Source organism: Corvus moneduloides, chromosome 2, assembly GCF_009650955.1.
Source record: "Corvus moneduloides isolate bCorMon1 chromosome 2, bCorMon1.pri, whole genome shotgun sequence".
Lineage (NCBI taxonomy): Eukaryota > Metazoa > Chordata > Aves > Passeriformes > Corvidae > Corvus > Corvus moneduloides.
The window spans coordinates 97,768,993-97,783,184 of record NC_045477.1 but is presented as its reverse complement, the minus strand read 5'-3'; the positions used below and the strand labels follow the sequence as shown (position 1 = coordinate 97,783,184).

General features: G+C 41.4%; 1 protein-coding gene across 11 annotated transcripts in view; it reads left to right on the top strand.

The window, feature by feature from the left end:
• The first annotated feature begins 691 nt into the window (after nt 1-691).
• ATP11A (ATPase phospholipid transporting 11A) overlaps nt 692-14,192 on the top strand; it is a 121,385-nt gene continuing 107,884 nt past the window's right edge. For 5 of the 11 annotated variants that reach the window (XR_004238427.1, XM_032100530.1, XM_032100534.1 and 2 more), the window contains exon 1: nt 694-1,064. Coding sequence is in view for 9 of the 11 variants with exons in the window: in XM_032100530.1 (XP_031956421.1) it covers nt 1,026-1,064 (39 nt within the window). In the remaining 2 variants the exon portion in view is untranslated. Of the gene's footprint in view, nt 1,065-1,490; nt 1,693-14,192 lie in introns of those variants that run through there. The other 6 variants (XM_032100535.1, XM_032100537.1, XM_032100536.1 and 3 more) reach the window with 3 other exon arrangements.

Sequence of the window (14,192 nt, the reverse complement as noted above, 5' to 3'; positions counted from 1 at the left end):
TACCCCCATCCCCCCATGGTCCCCATGCCCATGGCGGGGGGATTGGAACTAGATCTCTTTAAGGTCCCTTCCAACCCAATCCATTCGGTAATTATGAGTACTCCCAGCATCATTCAATGGCTCCCCTTAGTATTCCCAGTTCACTCCCAGCATCACTCCCTGGCTTCCACTCCATACTCTCATGCCATCCCAGTTCTTCCAGCATCGCTTCATGGCTACCCTCAGTGCTCCCAGTTCCCCTCCCACTACTCCCAGTGCCACTCCCTGGCTCTCCACCAGCGCTCCCAGTTCCCTCCTAACCCACCCAATATTACTCTCCGGCTTCTCTCTACGTTTTCACTTCCCTCGCAGCATCACTCCCTCCAGTGCTCCCAGTATAACGCACTGGCTCACCCCAGTGTTCCCAGCCCACTCCCCGGGTCGGGCAGGTTTCCCGCTCCCCCCGCCGGGAGCCGGTACCGGCCGCTCCGGGAGTCGCGCGCGTGGGACAGGACGGGGAGCGGCCACGGCCGCCGGCGCGCGCGTGCCCGCCCCGCGTGACGTGCGCGCCGCCGGGGCGCCCGGCGAGCTCGGAGCGGCGCGGGCCGGGCGGGGGCCGGGCTGGTACCGGGCGAGCCCGCGCGCGCGCGCGCCAGGACCGGGGAAGCGGGAGGGGAACGGCGCGGGGCGGCCCCGGCCCCGCCCGCCGGATAAAGCCCTGGGCGGCGCGCGCGGCGGGCAGAGTGCAGCGGGCGGGAGCCTTTCCTGGCAGTGCGTTCCTTCTCCGCCTGCCCTCGGCGAGAGTGTAGTGGCGGCGGCAGCGGCAGCAGCGACGGGGGACATGCGGGGCCGCGGGGCGCCGCGCCGCAGCGGCGGCGGCGAGCACATGGCATAGCTGGGGGACGGCGGCGAGCGCCGGGCCGGCGTCACAGCGGGTCCGGCGGGGCGAGCGCGGCTCTCTGCATGTGGGAAGAGAGGAGGCGAGCCAGGGAGCCCGGCGGCACCGGCGAGCACCCGGCGGCGCGGTCCTGAGCCGCTCGCCCGCCATGGATTGCAGCCTCCTGCGGACCCTCGTCAGCCGATACGTGAGTACCGCCGGTGCCGCTCGCCCCCCCGGCGTGGGGGGCAGCCCCCGCTGTGCCCCGGGCTCGCAGGAAGGGCTCTGTCAGGAGTTGGGCGGTCCCGTGACCGGCTCGGCGGCCGGGGAGCCTCGGGGCCGCCGCGCGTGGCGCCCGGTGCGAGCGCGGATGCAGCAGCGGCGGCACCGGGTGTCGTGCGCTCCCCGCAGCCCGCTCGCCCCACGGGACTGTCCTTCGCTGAACCACTGCGGCTTGACCTAAGTTCAGAGCGCTGTAATTTACAGAGTGCTGCGATACGTAGTTAGCAGGGCAGATAAAACCTCCAGCTGTCTAGCTTTTTGTTGTTGTTGTTGTTTTTGTAGTACTTTTCGTCTTGGTTTTCTTTTTTCCCTTTCTCTTCGTTATATTGTTTCAGTCAAGCGACTTTTTGTGGCGTTGTCCAACTTAAGTGTACTGGTCGGAACGGTCCCAAGTTTTTGTAGGTGTGCGTAGTAAAATTCAAACACACCAGACTTGTGAGTACTCCGGGAAAAGAGGGCTGATGTCGCTTGTTGGTCAGCGTGTGGAAACCCACCGGCACCGCCCGAGAGAGCGACTCGGCAGCGCCTTGGAGTGGGTCCAAGTGTAGACTGAGGTGGGTCAGTGAGTGCGGCTCCAATTCCACAGAACCACTAATAAATGCTCAGGTTAATAGTTTAAGTAGATTAGCAGAATGCTTGTAAGTGTGGGGTTGTACAGTACAAGGCACGGGGACCACCAATACCAGGAAATGGCAAATTTCTGCTTTTCGGTATGGAAGTAATTTTTAAAAGATAGGGAGACATAACTGGGATTTTCAAATAAAAATAGCTTTTTCTCCTATGCAGGAAGTACTTTGCCCTGGTCAGAGCACTCAAGTTTTCTCACAGTAAATACACTTAGTTTTGTATGTCCCAAGAGCCGTGTCTGCCCAATACAGGCTGAACTCTGTCTTTTTGAAGTATAAACTAAGAAAAGTAGCAGAGATGAAAAATGATACTCTTTTTTTCTTCCGGTTTACAATAGCATATATGTGGGATGAGTGGAGAGGTTAAGTATTGAAAGCAGCTATGTGTACATGAACCTTTAGAAAGTAGTCTTAAGGGAAGGAAGAGAATACTCAAAATAATATGTAGCAACAATAACAATGAGGTATAAGAGAAGCCGTGGTCTCTATGGGTATAGAGACCAAGTGAGTTGTGCTGAGGTCTGTCTGGAAACAGGTAGGATCACTTTGGGTGTAGAGATCTGTCAGTGCTGATCTAACTGCTGGATTTAGTTTAAGATTTCTTTGTGTGTGCTCACATCTGGAGCCTGTACGAATGGTGTGTTCTTTTTGCACAGAGCAAGCACACCGTTAAATCTCTTCTGCATAACATTGCTGCTAACCCCTTCCAAAGCAGACTTAAGCATCAAATATGAAGGAAATGGGCTTGAGAGCAGCCGCAGTAAATATACATGAGAAGACAGTATGTTGAAAGCAAGGGGCTTGAGCTTTTGAGTTGTGCACTCACACCACCCTCCTGCACTGCTGATGAGACTAATGCAGCAGTCTACAAGATGAACGAAACATTACTATATCCCATGTGAAGAGGTGTTCTTATTTCCTAGGTCACACTACCTTCTGTATTGTGTGTATGCTGATAGGCTGTGCCTAGGTAATTGCCTTGGTTGGTCCATGGTGCCTGGTATATTTCCACCTGTTGCTTCTTGCTCTTTTGCATTCTTTCAGTGTCTTAACTTTGAAACCTTTCTTCCATGGAAAGATAATTTTGAGGAAAAGATGCTGTAAGTAAATTTGTGTTCATTTCAGTAAGACCATTGAGGTCTGGCAACCATTAAGGTCTGTGGTATGTGGTTTTTCTAGTTTTTTTATTTTTTGTATCTCCATGGTTCAACTATTTTTGTACCTCTACAGCAGTGAAAATGAAAAGTACTAGTTTGATTGCTGGGCCTGAAACTGACTGCTCTGCAGGAGTAGCAGATGTACATGTCAGGGGTATCACTCCAGCAGTGTTCACCAAAGCTCTGTACGCACCAGCCAGGCACACAGATGAAGATGTGCTTGCCACTTTCCAAACTGCTTTTTAATAGGGCGACAAGGCAGTGACTCTTCTGTGGGAGGGCTGGAGTGGATAGATAGTTACATCTTGTGTTTATTCCAAAATAAGCTCAAGCTTGGGTTTAGTTAAAAGCTATACAAAAACTTTTCCATGATCAAGGTCTTAGAACTATGAATTTTTGTTCTGCAAGTCTCCTGGACTTGTTCAGCTGCAAGTCCTTTGTAGAGAAGGCTAGTCTCTGGATTATGCTGAGAACCTTGGCTGATGCATCTGGACATGCTGGGTTAGCTGGGAGTTCTTATGGTATGATCTTGGGAAAACAAACACTTGTGATGTGATGGACTAATGGAGACTTCTAATAGGATGGTTTCTAACAATTCTGTGTAATTTCTTTTCTTTCTCGGTCCTGTTTGTTGTAGGACATAAAGGCATAAGTTAAATACTGGGGTTTTGTTGTGAGTGTGAAGATCCCTCCCATTCCTCTTTCCCTTACTGGACATTTTCTGTCCTGAAGCAGTGCAAAATCAGTGCACAAATCTCCTAGGCCCTGTGGAAGAACAGCAATGACTGGGTGCTGTCAGCTTCCTGGTTAGCATTTTCAAATATTGCTGTTTTACCTGCATTGGGTGTTCTTTTTATATCTTCAAGGCATTGAAGAGTTTAGTGATGTGGGTTGAATAAAATATATGTTCAGCATGCTAGTCATACTGTATTTCATATCTCTTCACCAAGAGATGGTGTGGTCTCTTAGAAGGACAGGGGGAATTGTCTCTATCTTACTAAATTTTTAAATTGGCACTGTTTTGTTCTGCCTCTTTAGACCATCCTGCAAATTTTGGGGTCTTTTCCTTCACCTCATGCTTCCTGTAACCATTACTTCAGCCAAACACAATTTACAGGACTGATGGTGAAAAATAACTTTTTTTACAGAAAAGGTGTTTGTTTCACTGCAGTACAGCTGACATGAAGTTCAGTTTTCCAAATCCTTTGTGATGTTTCAAGCTGATGTACAGCATTGTAATTTTCTTATTTGTGTCTAATGAGGTTAATCTGTGTATTTTACTTGCTTTAAAATGTGTATGAGCTATATTAGAGGCATCTTTAAGTCATGAAATAGAAACACCCTAATATACAGTTTCGGTTCTCCATGGAATCACAGGAACTGAATAAGTCTTCTGCATAAAGATAAATAAGAAAAATTTTGACACCAAAACTTATTATTTCCCAAATAATGGATGTAATGGCTGTGTGTGGGTAGTATGAACATTACTTGAGGGGACTGTACTTTTTGTCACATACTGTATAAAAATATAATCTTTTTTATGGATGTTGCTTTTGTATCAGACAACATGCTTCTCTGTCTTCTTGGATTCCCAGAGGATATGTGCTACCCCAGGGAAGGCAGCTGCACAGCCAGAGAATACAGAATTAGCATGGGCAATCCTGTAAGTGTCATGCAGAACCTGCTGTGTGCTTGGTAACAAGAGAAAATTGTTAGCTTAATATTAAGCTGTTTAAGGAAAAACCAAGCATACAATGGCAATTAAAGCTGCCTCCGTACAAAATTAGCTTCTGTTTTATAGTTAAATTATTTGGGACACTGGCTATCATTAGGTGATCTGTTCTGCCTGTGTTAGTGTAGCTGCTTTAGTTTTCTCTGATCACTTATTTTCTGCTGGTCTTAGGACTTCTGAAGTCTGTCCTCATCACAGTCAAAAGTTGGTTAATATTATTTAAACAAGTTTTGGTGACATCTTTCACAAAATGAACACTTTCTTTAATAAAGCATGTGCATATGTCTTTTGTGTATTCACGGCAGCTGTTTATGGATTTGGATATTCCTGAAGACTGTTAATTTTAATATATCTGGGCAATCTGGGAAGATGTTGCTCTTCAGCATATGCCTGTTTGGACGCTAAATGGTTGCTAAACATCTTGCAGTCTATGGTGACAGTCTGTTCTGTATTTGTAAGACTGCTGGCCCTCGTCACTAAAAGCTCCTGCCCAGGTTAATGGCTTTGGGTTGTACAGTAAATACTACTGGGTCAGAGGTCTGTATTACTGAAGAGTTTTGCTTGTATTATGTAGTATATTTAGGGATCTTGCTACTTTACTGCTTCCCCTCTTTAGGGTTCTCCTGTTACTTTTGGATTACAAATCTGGATCTTAAGTATTTGTTACCTGTGTAAATATCTCTAAATGCCTGTAGTAGCAGGTAAAACGTGTTTCCAGAAGGAACAGTGATTTACTACAGCTTTGGTCTCTGGGGAGCTGCTGGCCTATTAGTTGTGCAGGTATTTCTGAAAAATATCCTTTTTTGGAGGCTGGAATAAATTGAGTTTACAAATGGATGCTCTATTTTTCACTTTTGTAAAAGTGGGTCAGCTTTAATTGTAGTTAGAGAAGATGTTTCACTAGCCTAACCAGGAGGTTATGGTAGGGATTTTTAGCAAGTTCTTAACTAAGTTTCATGATAGCCTGTGACTTTTGGTCATTGACTTAGATGATTTTGTTGCTTTTGATTGGCATTATAATTCTAAAACGGTTTTCTAATTAGATTTCCCAAGTATTTTACTTGTATATATAGTCTTAGTAGATGCAAATTAATATTGAACTTGAGTTTATTTATTTATCTAACTGATGCATTAAAGGTTGATAACTACTTTGACCTGAAAGTTGGTGAAATTGTGAGCCTTGGTGCTTTATAATTATTTGTGTCTTAAAGGACAGTCCATTTGTCAAGTGTTTCAGATGACCTATTGTTATTAATCTAAATTTAGTTAATTCATTTGAGGGTGTTTGGTTCTTGCATTCGCTTCTGAATTTATTCAGCCTTCTTTGCACTCTTGCAGATGAGTATTAAACTGGTGCTGTCTGTGTTTCTTAGTCAAGGTTCCTGTTAACACAAACAGTTTCCTTCCTAGTCAATAAGTCAAAAGCATTGTGTTATGCTTTAAGTTCAGAGGTATAATGTGACAAAATCTGAAGCTGTTTTAAGCTGTATGTAAACACATTTGTATGACAGGCTTTGTCTGCTAGCTGCACTGAGTGTACAAAAGATGCTCTCTGTAGGAGCTGTGTATGTAGTCATGGGTCAACAATTAGTAACTTGCAGCTTTTAAGGGTTTGTGTCTATTCCTGGTATGTAATCCGTTTTTGTTATCTCCTGTGAAAGTCTGTGTGTCACAATGTTCTTTTGAAACTTGAGATGCTTCCCATCTCTTAGCCCTGCTTCACTGCAGGTACCAGTTCTTCCTGCTGTGAAAGGTTCGACAGAGGGCATCAAACAGCACGAGTAACTTTGGAATTCCTGTTTCCCCAAGCACCATTGCTTTGTTATTTGCCTAATTGCCTTTTTCTCTTATTTTTTGGGGGGTGGGTATCTGTCTGGCGTGCTTCCTGCTGACTTTTCAGCAAATTATTTTAAAAAGGCAAAATTTGAAAGCTTACTTAGAAGTTAATTCTGTTGAATGTGGCTGACAGAATTTGGCACTCTTGCAAATCTAACTCTTCATACTGGGAGTGAGTCTTGTGTTCATTCTGGTTTGTAATGTACTCTTAAAGATACTTCAGTATTATCTGACACTCAAAAATCCCCCAGATACTCTCCATTCCCCCATCAATTATTTATTGCTGAAGGGCAATAAATATGGAGAATTGCATGGGTTCCATTTTTTCCCCTCCCCCCACTCCATCAATTAGCTAATTTACACAAGAAAAACATCATTTCCTTTTTCTTTTGAGAATAAACAAATGAAAATAGGACATTGCGTATGTAAAACAGTTCACTTACAGGAAGTCAGTGTACACGTTACATTGCTGGTTGCTATTGACTACAAAATATTGCTCATCTGCACTCATCAGATGCTCTATGATAGTAGAAAACATTGCTTTTGGAGTATCTAAATCGTAGAACTGTTTCAGTGACTTAAAATAGATCAAGAAGTTTTAATCTGTTTTTAGCATCAAAAATTCTGAGATGAGAATGGTATAGTTCCTTTGTCTCTTGATAATGTGTTGTTTGATTAAAAAAAGTTTAATATTGTTCCTCTTTTATGCATTTTTCTCTAGCACCACTGAGTATCAGTTCTGCAAGCAGGAAGCCTTTTGAAAATTATTTTGGGGAATGGAAGAGGACAAAGTACAACATAGCACATTTACAGCTTAACATCTCTGATCACCATTTCTCATTGATTTTTTTATTCTGTCATACAGACAGACAAGGAAAGTGACAAGATGGAATGGATTTTCTAATGAGTCTGCTTTTTAAACCCCCAGCACTTAGAAAACAGTAACTGGACTGACGAGTAAAGCATTCCACAGATACCATAGCTGGCTACCGTTTGTGGTGTTGAGATGGGCATAATAAAACTTAGTCCATCTAACTAGGTTTAAGTGTGACTACAAAGCCATTGTGGTTTCTGAGGTGCTCCAGCAGGATTTACTGTGGGATGCCTGCTGCATGTCATGTGCAGGTGTGTCAGGAAGTAGGAGCAAGAGAAAAATGTGTCACAGAGAAGACTGAGCAGATGTTTTAGAACCTGTTATGCAACTGTATTCAACTTCACTGGGCTTTTTTTGTTGGGCTTTTTTTGTTGTTGTTGTTGTTTGAGCAAAATAGCCAGCCTCTCCTCCTATAACTTTTAGACAGATTATATTTTTGCCAGAATAATTCTCCTTATTCTAGTGGCTTACAATTACACAGGATAATGTATTATTTTGTATAACTGTTGGGGGACATTTCAGCTGAAGTTCATCCTGGGCTGTGAAGCCAAATGACACTGGAATGCTATTATCTTCTCTGCTCTAATTGCCATGGCAACAGCTGCAGGTAGACAAAGCAAACCAGGGATTCTTTTTCTATATCACATGTACACAAGCTGTTTTTCTTCTCTCTCAGTAATGACTCTGAGAAGCCTGTGGCATGAACAGATTCTTGAGTCATTATAAAAAGTGTTTTGTTTGGGGTTTTTTTCAATTTAACTTTGATTTGAATTTTGAAAGTATTGAGTATTTGCGATACTATATTAAAAAAAGCACTCTTTTTAGGAAGAAACTGGCAGCCTAGCTTAAATTGTTATAGGAGACTGAGGAGATGAGCCAGTGGCTTGGGAGTTTGTTTAGAAGATCACAGAAGACCACGGGCTGATAAATCACCTAGATATCTTTGCAGATCTGGATGTTAATTTCTCTGTGCATTCATCTTTTCTTGGAACACGGATGAGAGTAGTGTCCACCTTTTCCATAGAGAGAAGTCGTAAGGGTACTTTAATGCTTCCAGGTAACAAAATTGCTGTGTTACAGGAAGAAAACTGGGCGTGAACACAAGCCTATAATGACTCTGTTTTGGGGTTGTTTTTTTTCTAGTTACCTAAGTGTTCTGCATTGCTTCTCCTGATATCTCCCATTTCCCTCTTTATGTCTCCATCTGCATACATTTGTATGCATTCATGTGCAGATGGGTGCACATGTTCTTCCTTAAATTGTGTGCTACTCATTTAGCAATGTTAAAAATTATGCCAAGATTTTCCAGGGATCCAGATGTGTATTGGTATTAAAAAAAAGGGTCTTCATATGAGCTCTTTTCTGGTTACTGAGGTATACTGTGAAAGTGTGTTCTGGCATGTGTCTTTCTTACATCATTGTGGTCATTACTACAAGCATGGAAGCTTAAGAATTGGGAGATTTCATAGAGACATTTTTCCATTTGATTTGCTCTTCCCTGTAGACTAGTTTCTCTTTTCGAAATAGGAGAATCTGTTTCCTTCATTAATCATTAAGCTCATCTAGATACAGGGCAGGGTGAGGGGGGAATAGTGTTTCTTTTTCCTGGTGACACTCACTAATCTCTTTGCTTCAGTCAAAAGAGGATTTCATCTAACCTATTTTGAATGGAGGATTAAGGACAATTAGGCTCTTCCTCTACTTCACCATTAAGATGGGATGTTGTGAAATCCTCTGAAAAGAACATCTGCTGATGTGCCATTAAAGTTTTGCAAAATTAATGTTAATAATCAAAATAGTTGTATGCAGAAAGAAAACCTTGTGTATCAAGTACTTGTCTGGAGATAATTGTATGGAGGAACTGAGGAGAGAGAAGGAATACTGAACTATTTGTCCAGTAGTTTTTTGTCTCTAATGCTTCTAATTTACACTGTGGACTAGACATGCAGATGAACCAAAATGGATTTCTTGTTACCTGAATTGCATTAGTAACTTGCAGTTCATACTTAGCATTTTACATAGTTCTTCGCTTCTTTTCAGAGTCCTTTTAGTGAGTTCTTTGCACATATTATTGTAACAAAGTATAAACACTATCCATTATCTGTGCTTGTATAACTATTTTATGCATCTCTTGAGATGAATCTGAATCAGCAGTGGCATTTGATGGCTAACATGACACTGCTGTATTTGTCAAGAGGTCATTAGAAAATAAAACTGAAAAATGCTACTGTTATTGGAACATATATGATGTGCATTAGACAGTATAAGGATTAATGTGAAGGCTAAATGGCTGTGTGTATTTTGGAGAAGTTTGGCTTCCAAATCTACACTGTAAATGATAGAAATGGTTGCCTTCCATGAAGCATGGATAGTACACTGTGAAGCTACAAAGAAGTTAGGTAAGTGACACTTGCCTCTGAGAAATTGCTCTTGCAGTCTTAATTTCATTACTAGCAGTTGTAGGAAGGTTACTTAAACACATAGTTTCTTTAGATTTATTTCCTGCAGAACACTAGAGAGTTGAATCTAATCCTATTTTTGGGATGGTAATATATCTGAATAAGGGTTGTTGAGAAAAAGCTGAAGTCTATTTACTTGGTCTTATTCTTGAGGTGACTGTGAGTCTATTAAACTGTAATTTCCCAGACTGGCATTATCCATGGCTCCTGAATGAGTGCAGCGTTTGGCTCTGGGACCCCAAAGCTCACTTTAAGGAGAATTGTGTTCTGTTAAAATGTATCTGGTGTCTTTACCTTTGGCTTGAGCTTGAGGCTATAGTAACAGAGTCACTCGATGAGTTTTGGGAATGTGGAGGAAACATTGTTGGGGAATTCCACATCTACTTATTTAGTGAGTATTTTTTTCAGAGGGGGAAGACATTATTGAAAATTTAACTGCATGAAAGTTCTTAAAAACCAGGCTGCTGTTTAATCTTACTATAAAAAGTGCCTGGGTAGAAACACACTTTTATTATGTGAAATATGTATGAAAGAGGTTACTGTAAATGTAGGCTTAAAGCAGTTTATTGACTGGGTCATAGCTAAAAAAGCAAACTTTTATGCTGATATTTGCAGAAGTATAACGTAAGTAAGTTCAGGCTAGACATTTTGCTTTGGTTGCAAAGACTCTTTACACTCTAAGCAGATTTTGATAGATTAATGTTAGTCATTTAGTTTAATACTCAACATTTTTTCTGTAAACATAGAATACACTGACATGCTGTTATTTGTTAGTGTGTTGTGTGTGTCTTACAGAACAGCTGTAAACTGTATTAAGCTGTAAACTCCTATTAAACTGTGTAGTTCCTTTTTCTTTGATTTTTAAAAATGGAATTACATTAAGAGTAAGCATGATGTTTAGAGTTGCCTTAACCTTTTGTTTTCTAGTCTCCTCACCACCAGTGTGAACTTTTGACAGCTTAACTCTGATAAATCATACTTTTTGCTCACCTAGGCTAAGAAAAAATAATGCCTGAGAAATCTTTTTTTTTAACCTTAAGTATTACAAACATTATCAAGTTAGTTTAATGTTTGAAATTCAGTGTATAGATTTAAAAATGTCTTATACTTTTTCTTTTTAAAGAATATTTAGTATTTTTATCCTTTTTAACCAGAAATTTTTATCAGATTTTCAATTCCTGACTACCTTAAACAAGCAGTTTTCAGGGCTCTAAACAATTCCCCTTATTTTTGACTTTAAGCTCTTTGTATATTGTTGGTACAACAGATACATGACTAGTTGAATATATGGTTGGTTGTTAATATCACAGTGGGGAGGATGGGGGCAGGTGGTTTAAAGCTAGGCTAAGAAATTTGTTTAATGACAGTTACTGAGCACAACTACACAATTCTGTCACCTTCTAAGATTAAAAAAGAAAGAAAAGACAGCACAAAACTAACCCACAAGGTTATTGTAACTTCAGCTACAAATGCTGTAGTATTGTTAATCTCCTGAACAGTGTTAACTGACTGCTTGCTATTTCCAGTTGTCAAGTGACCAGATGGCCTAATTAGGTAGGAGGTGCCTGTGTACTGGCACCAAGAGGGAAGAAATGAAGAGAAAAATGGGAAAAAAAGCTCTCTCCTTAGCCCAGAAATGCATGATTGCTTTACGCTGATTCATGAATATGAATATGTTGACTTCTTGAAGCAGTAAGCTTTTGTCTGACATAAGGAGGTTATGTTTCCATACTCTTTGACTGTAAAGACGTAAAAGCAATAGGAAAGCTTCCTGTGCTTTTGTGAAGCAGTGCACAGTGAACACGGGCAGGTATGAAAACATGTTTATAAAGGCAACCTGGACTGTGGTTTTGCATCTCCTGCCTCTTTCAGCCCAGGAGGTCTCAAATTTAAAACGCTTATCTTTTTTTCTTAAAGGAAGGTTCTTAAGCCTCTGATTTAGTTCCTAAGAAGTGGTTACCTTGAGCATTTTTCCTCTATTAGTGATGTTTGCTGTAACTTGTTTAAAGATCTTTTATGGCAGCATATATATAAAATAATTTTTTTGGAAAATGACTTGAGGCTAGATTTCTGCTGGGCATATAGAATTAAAATAGCAGTATTCCTTTGCTATTTTAATGCAAACTGTAAGGTATTTTAAGATGAAAATAATAATGCTTTTACGCAGGCATTTGCTTTCTTAAATGTTAAAAACGGTGACAAAAGCCAAACAAAGTTTGCTTGAGTTGTGGTAATAGTTGAGTCATTAAGACAACTGCAAATACTTGCAGACCTTTATGGCTAGTGAGACAGTGGCATTGGTTTTTCTTGCTTTCTCCCTCTGCCCGCAGTCAGACCACTTAATTCTGCTTATAATGACTATTTCTTGCTGCAGAATAGCAGCTGCTTGGTTATGTGGCTTGTAGCTGATCTTTGGCAGTACTATGATAAAGGTCAAATTCATAGTTATCTCTTGGAGATGTGGAGTGGAAAAGGAGGAATGTGGTCTTTACAGCCCGGTGGACTTGAGCACAGGGAGCTTCCCAAGCCTGGCGCTGGGCAGTTAGGTCAGTAGAGGAGTGAAAGAGCATGTTTGTGGTGCTGCAGGCAGCTGCATCTTGTCACTTCTTCCTTAAACTGATTAAAGGTGTGATCTGGACTTCCTTCAGTTTCCTGTAGTATGTAGAAAAGACCAAAGCAGAAGTGTTAAGTGTTTATCTCCTGTAGTCTTGCAAGAGCTGTCAGAAGGGACTCTGGCTGTACAGACAGGTTTGTGCTTTCTTTTCCACTTGGGATGTGCTGTTGGCTTGTTCATAGACATCTGTTTCACTTTGCTGAATGACAAGCCACTGGGCAGTGACTGTATGTGGGTGCATTCCTAGAGAGGCAGCTCTGTTCCTCTGGGTTTGAAGCTGAAATGGGTGAAGCAGTAGCAGGTTTTGCTGCCAAGTGCCAGAGTTCTAGGTAGTGCTTCTAACCGGAATGAAGTGACATCCCAGAGTGCTGACTGATGAGTCAGGCACTGATTTGGCAAGATGCTGACATCCATGGAACACTGCCTTGTTTTGTGAGTAGCATCTGGCATCAGAAAAGAAGTAATTGGGAGAGGGGTGGGAGTTAACAGTTCGTGTAAATGTCAAGAAGCTTGATGATTTATAGAATGAGGAGAAGTATGTGGGGGACTACATACTGGAGGGAATGTTAATTTAAAATAAGACAACCAGAAAATAGCTCTCCCTTTTTCTCCCCAAACTAACTCTCTGATGTGAATGCTCTTGCAGCACTTGTATCATATGGCTTGACCTTCCTTAAGTTTCTAAGTGCAGTCAAAACATAATGATGTGTGGGGGAAATGGAACAGCCCTTAAATGCCTAATGTTTTCTCCTGTGTTTATGAGAACATGTTTTATAGAAGTAAGGAAGCCAGTGCAGCAGTACTTCAAGACTGTGAAAGTCTATAGCACAGGCAGCTGTGGGAGACTGGTATCTTTGGTTCCATGTAAAGACCAGTGTCAAATGCTTAAAAATCGAGGTTTTCTTTGCATGAAGACAAGGCGTACACAATCAATTTCACTAATAATATTTGAAGTTAATTAATTCTGAAAATAATTACTTAAACTCAGCATTTCTAAAACAAGCAACAAAAAATATTTGTTAGTATCAGACTAGTCTTCATAAAAAGTGACAAGATGATCTGGAGAGATCCCTTCTAACCTGCATTGCTCTAATTCTAAAATGAGAACTAGTGACTTCTGCTTAATTTAAAGGAGAGAATACTCTTGCCTCTTTTGCAGCCATCTTGGTTTTCATCTCTGAGCCTATGGTAGTAATAAGACATCCTAAAGTTTAAAACAGGCTCTGTGGATAAAGCTGCATAACACCTTTAAGTGATAACCCAGAGACTCCACAGCAGTAATTAGACTGTGCAGTGTGTTTGTTTATTCATGCTTTAAGATTGCTACAACAGAGGTTCACAACAACTTCCCTGTGTTCATCTGCTCAGTAAAAACTGCTGTGGGGGGAACTGAGGTTTTCATAGCTGTGCACCTGATCAGGCTGAAATATTTCTTCTGGTGCCTGTTCTTCTAGTTAAAGAAAAATTATTGCAGTCAGCCAGCCTATACATGGTTATTATCATCATTCGTACTCTCTTTAACTTATGTGCCTATTCCAAAACCTCTTTTCATCAAAAAAAGGATTTTTCTCAAAGTAGTGAGTAATTTGTTAAGCTGTCTGATTCATGTTCCTTAATTCAGATGTTCATAATATCTGAGGAAGTCCTAGCCTGCAAAACGATGGTAGTGAGTAGCTCGGTGAAGAGGGAGCTGGGGGTGGGAAACTCTTTGGGAGCTACATGCCTATAACTTAATTTGGAAGTTGCTGTTGTGTAA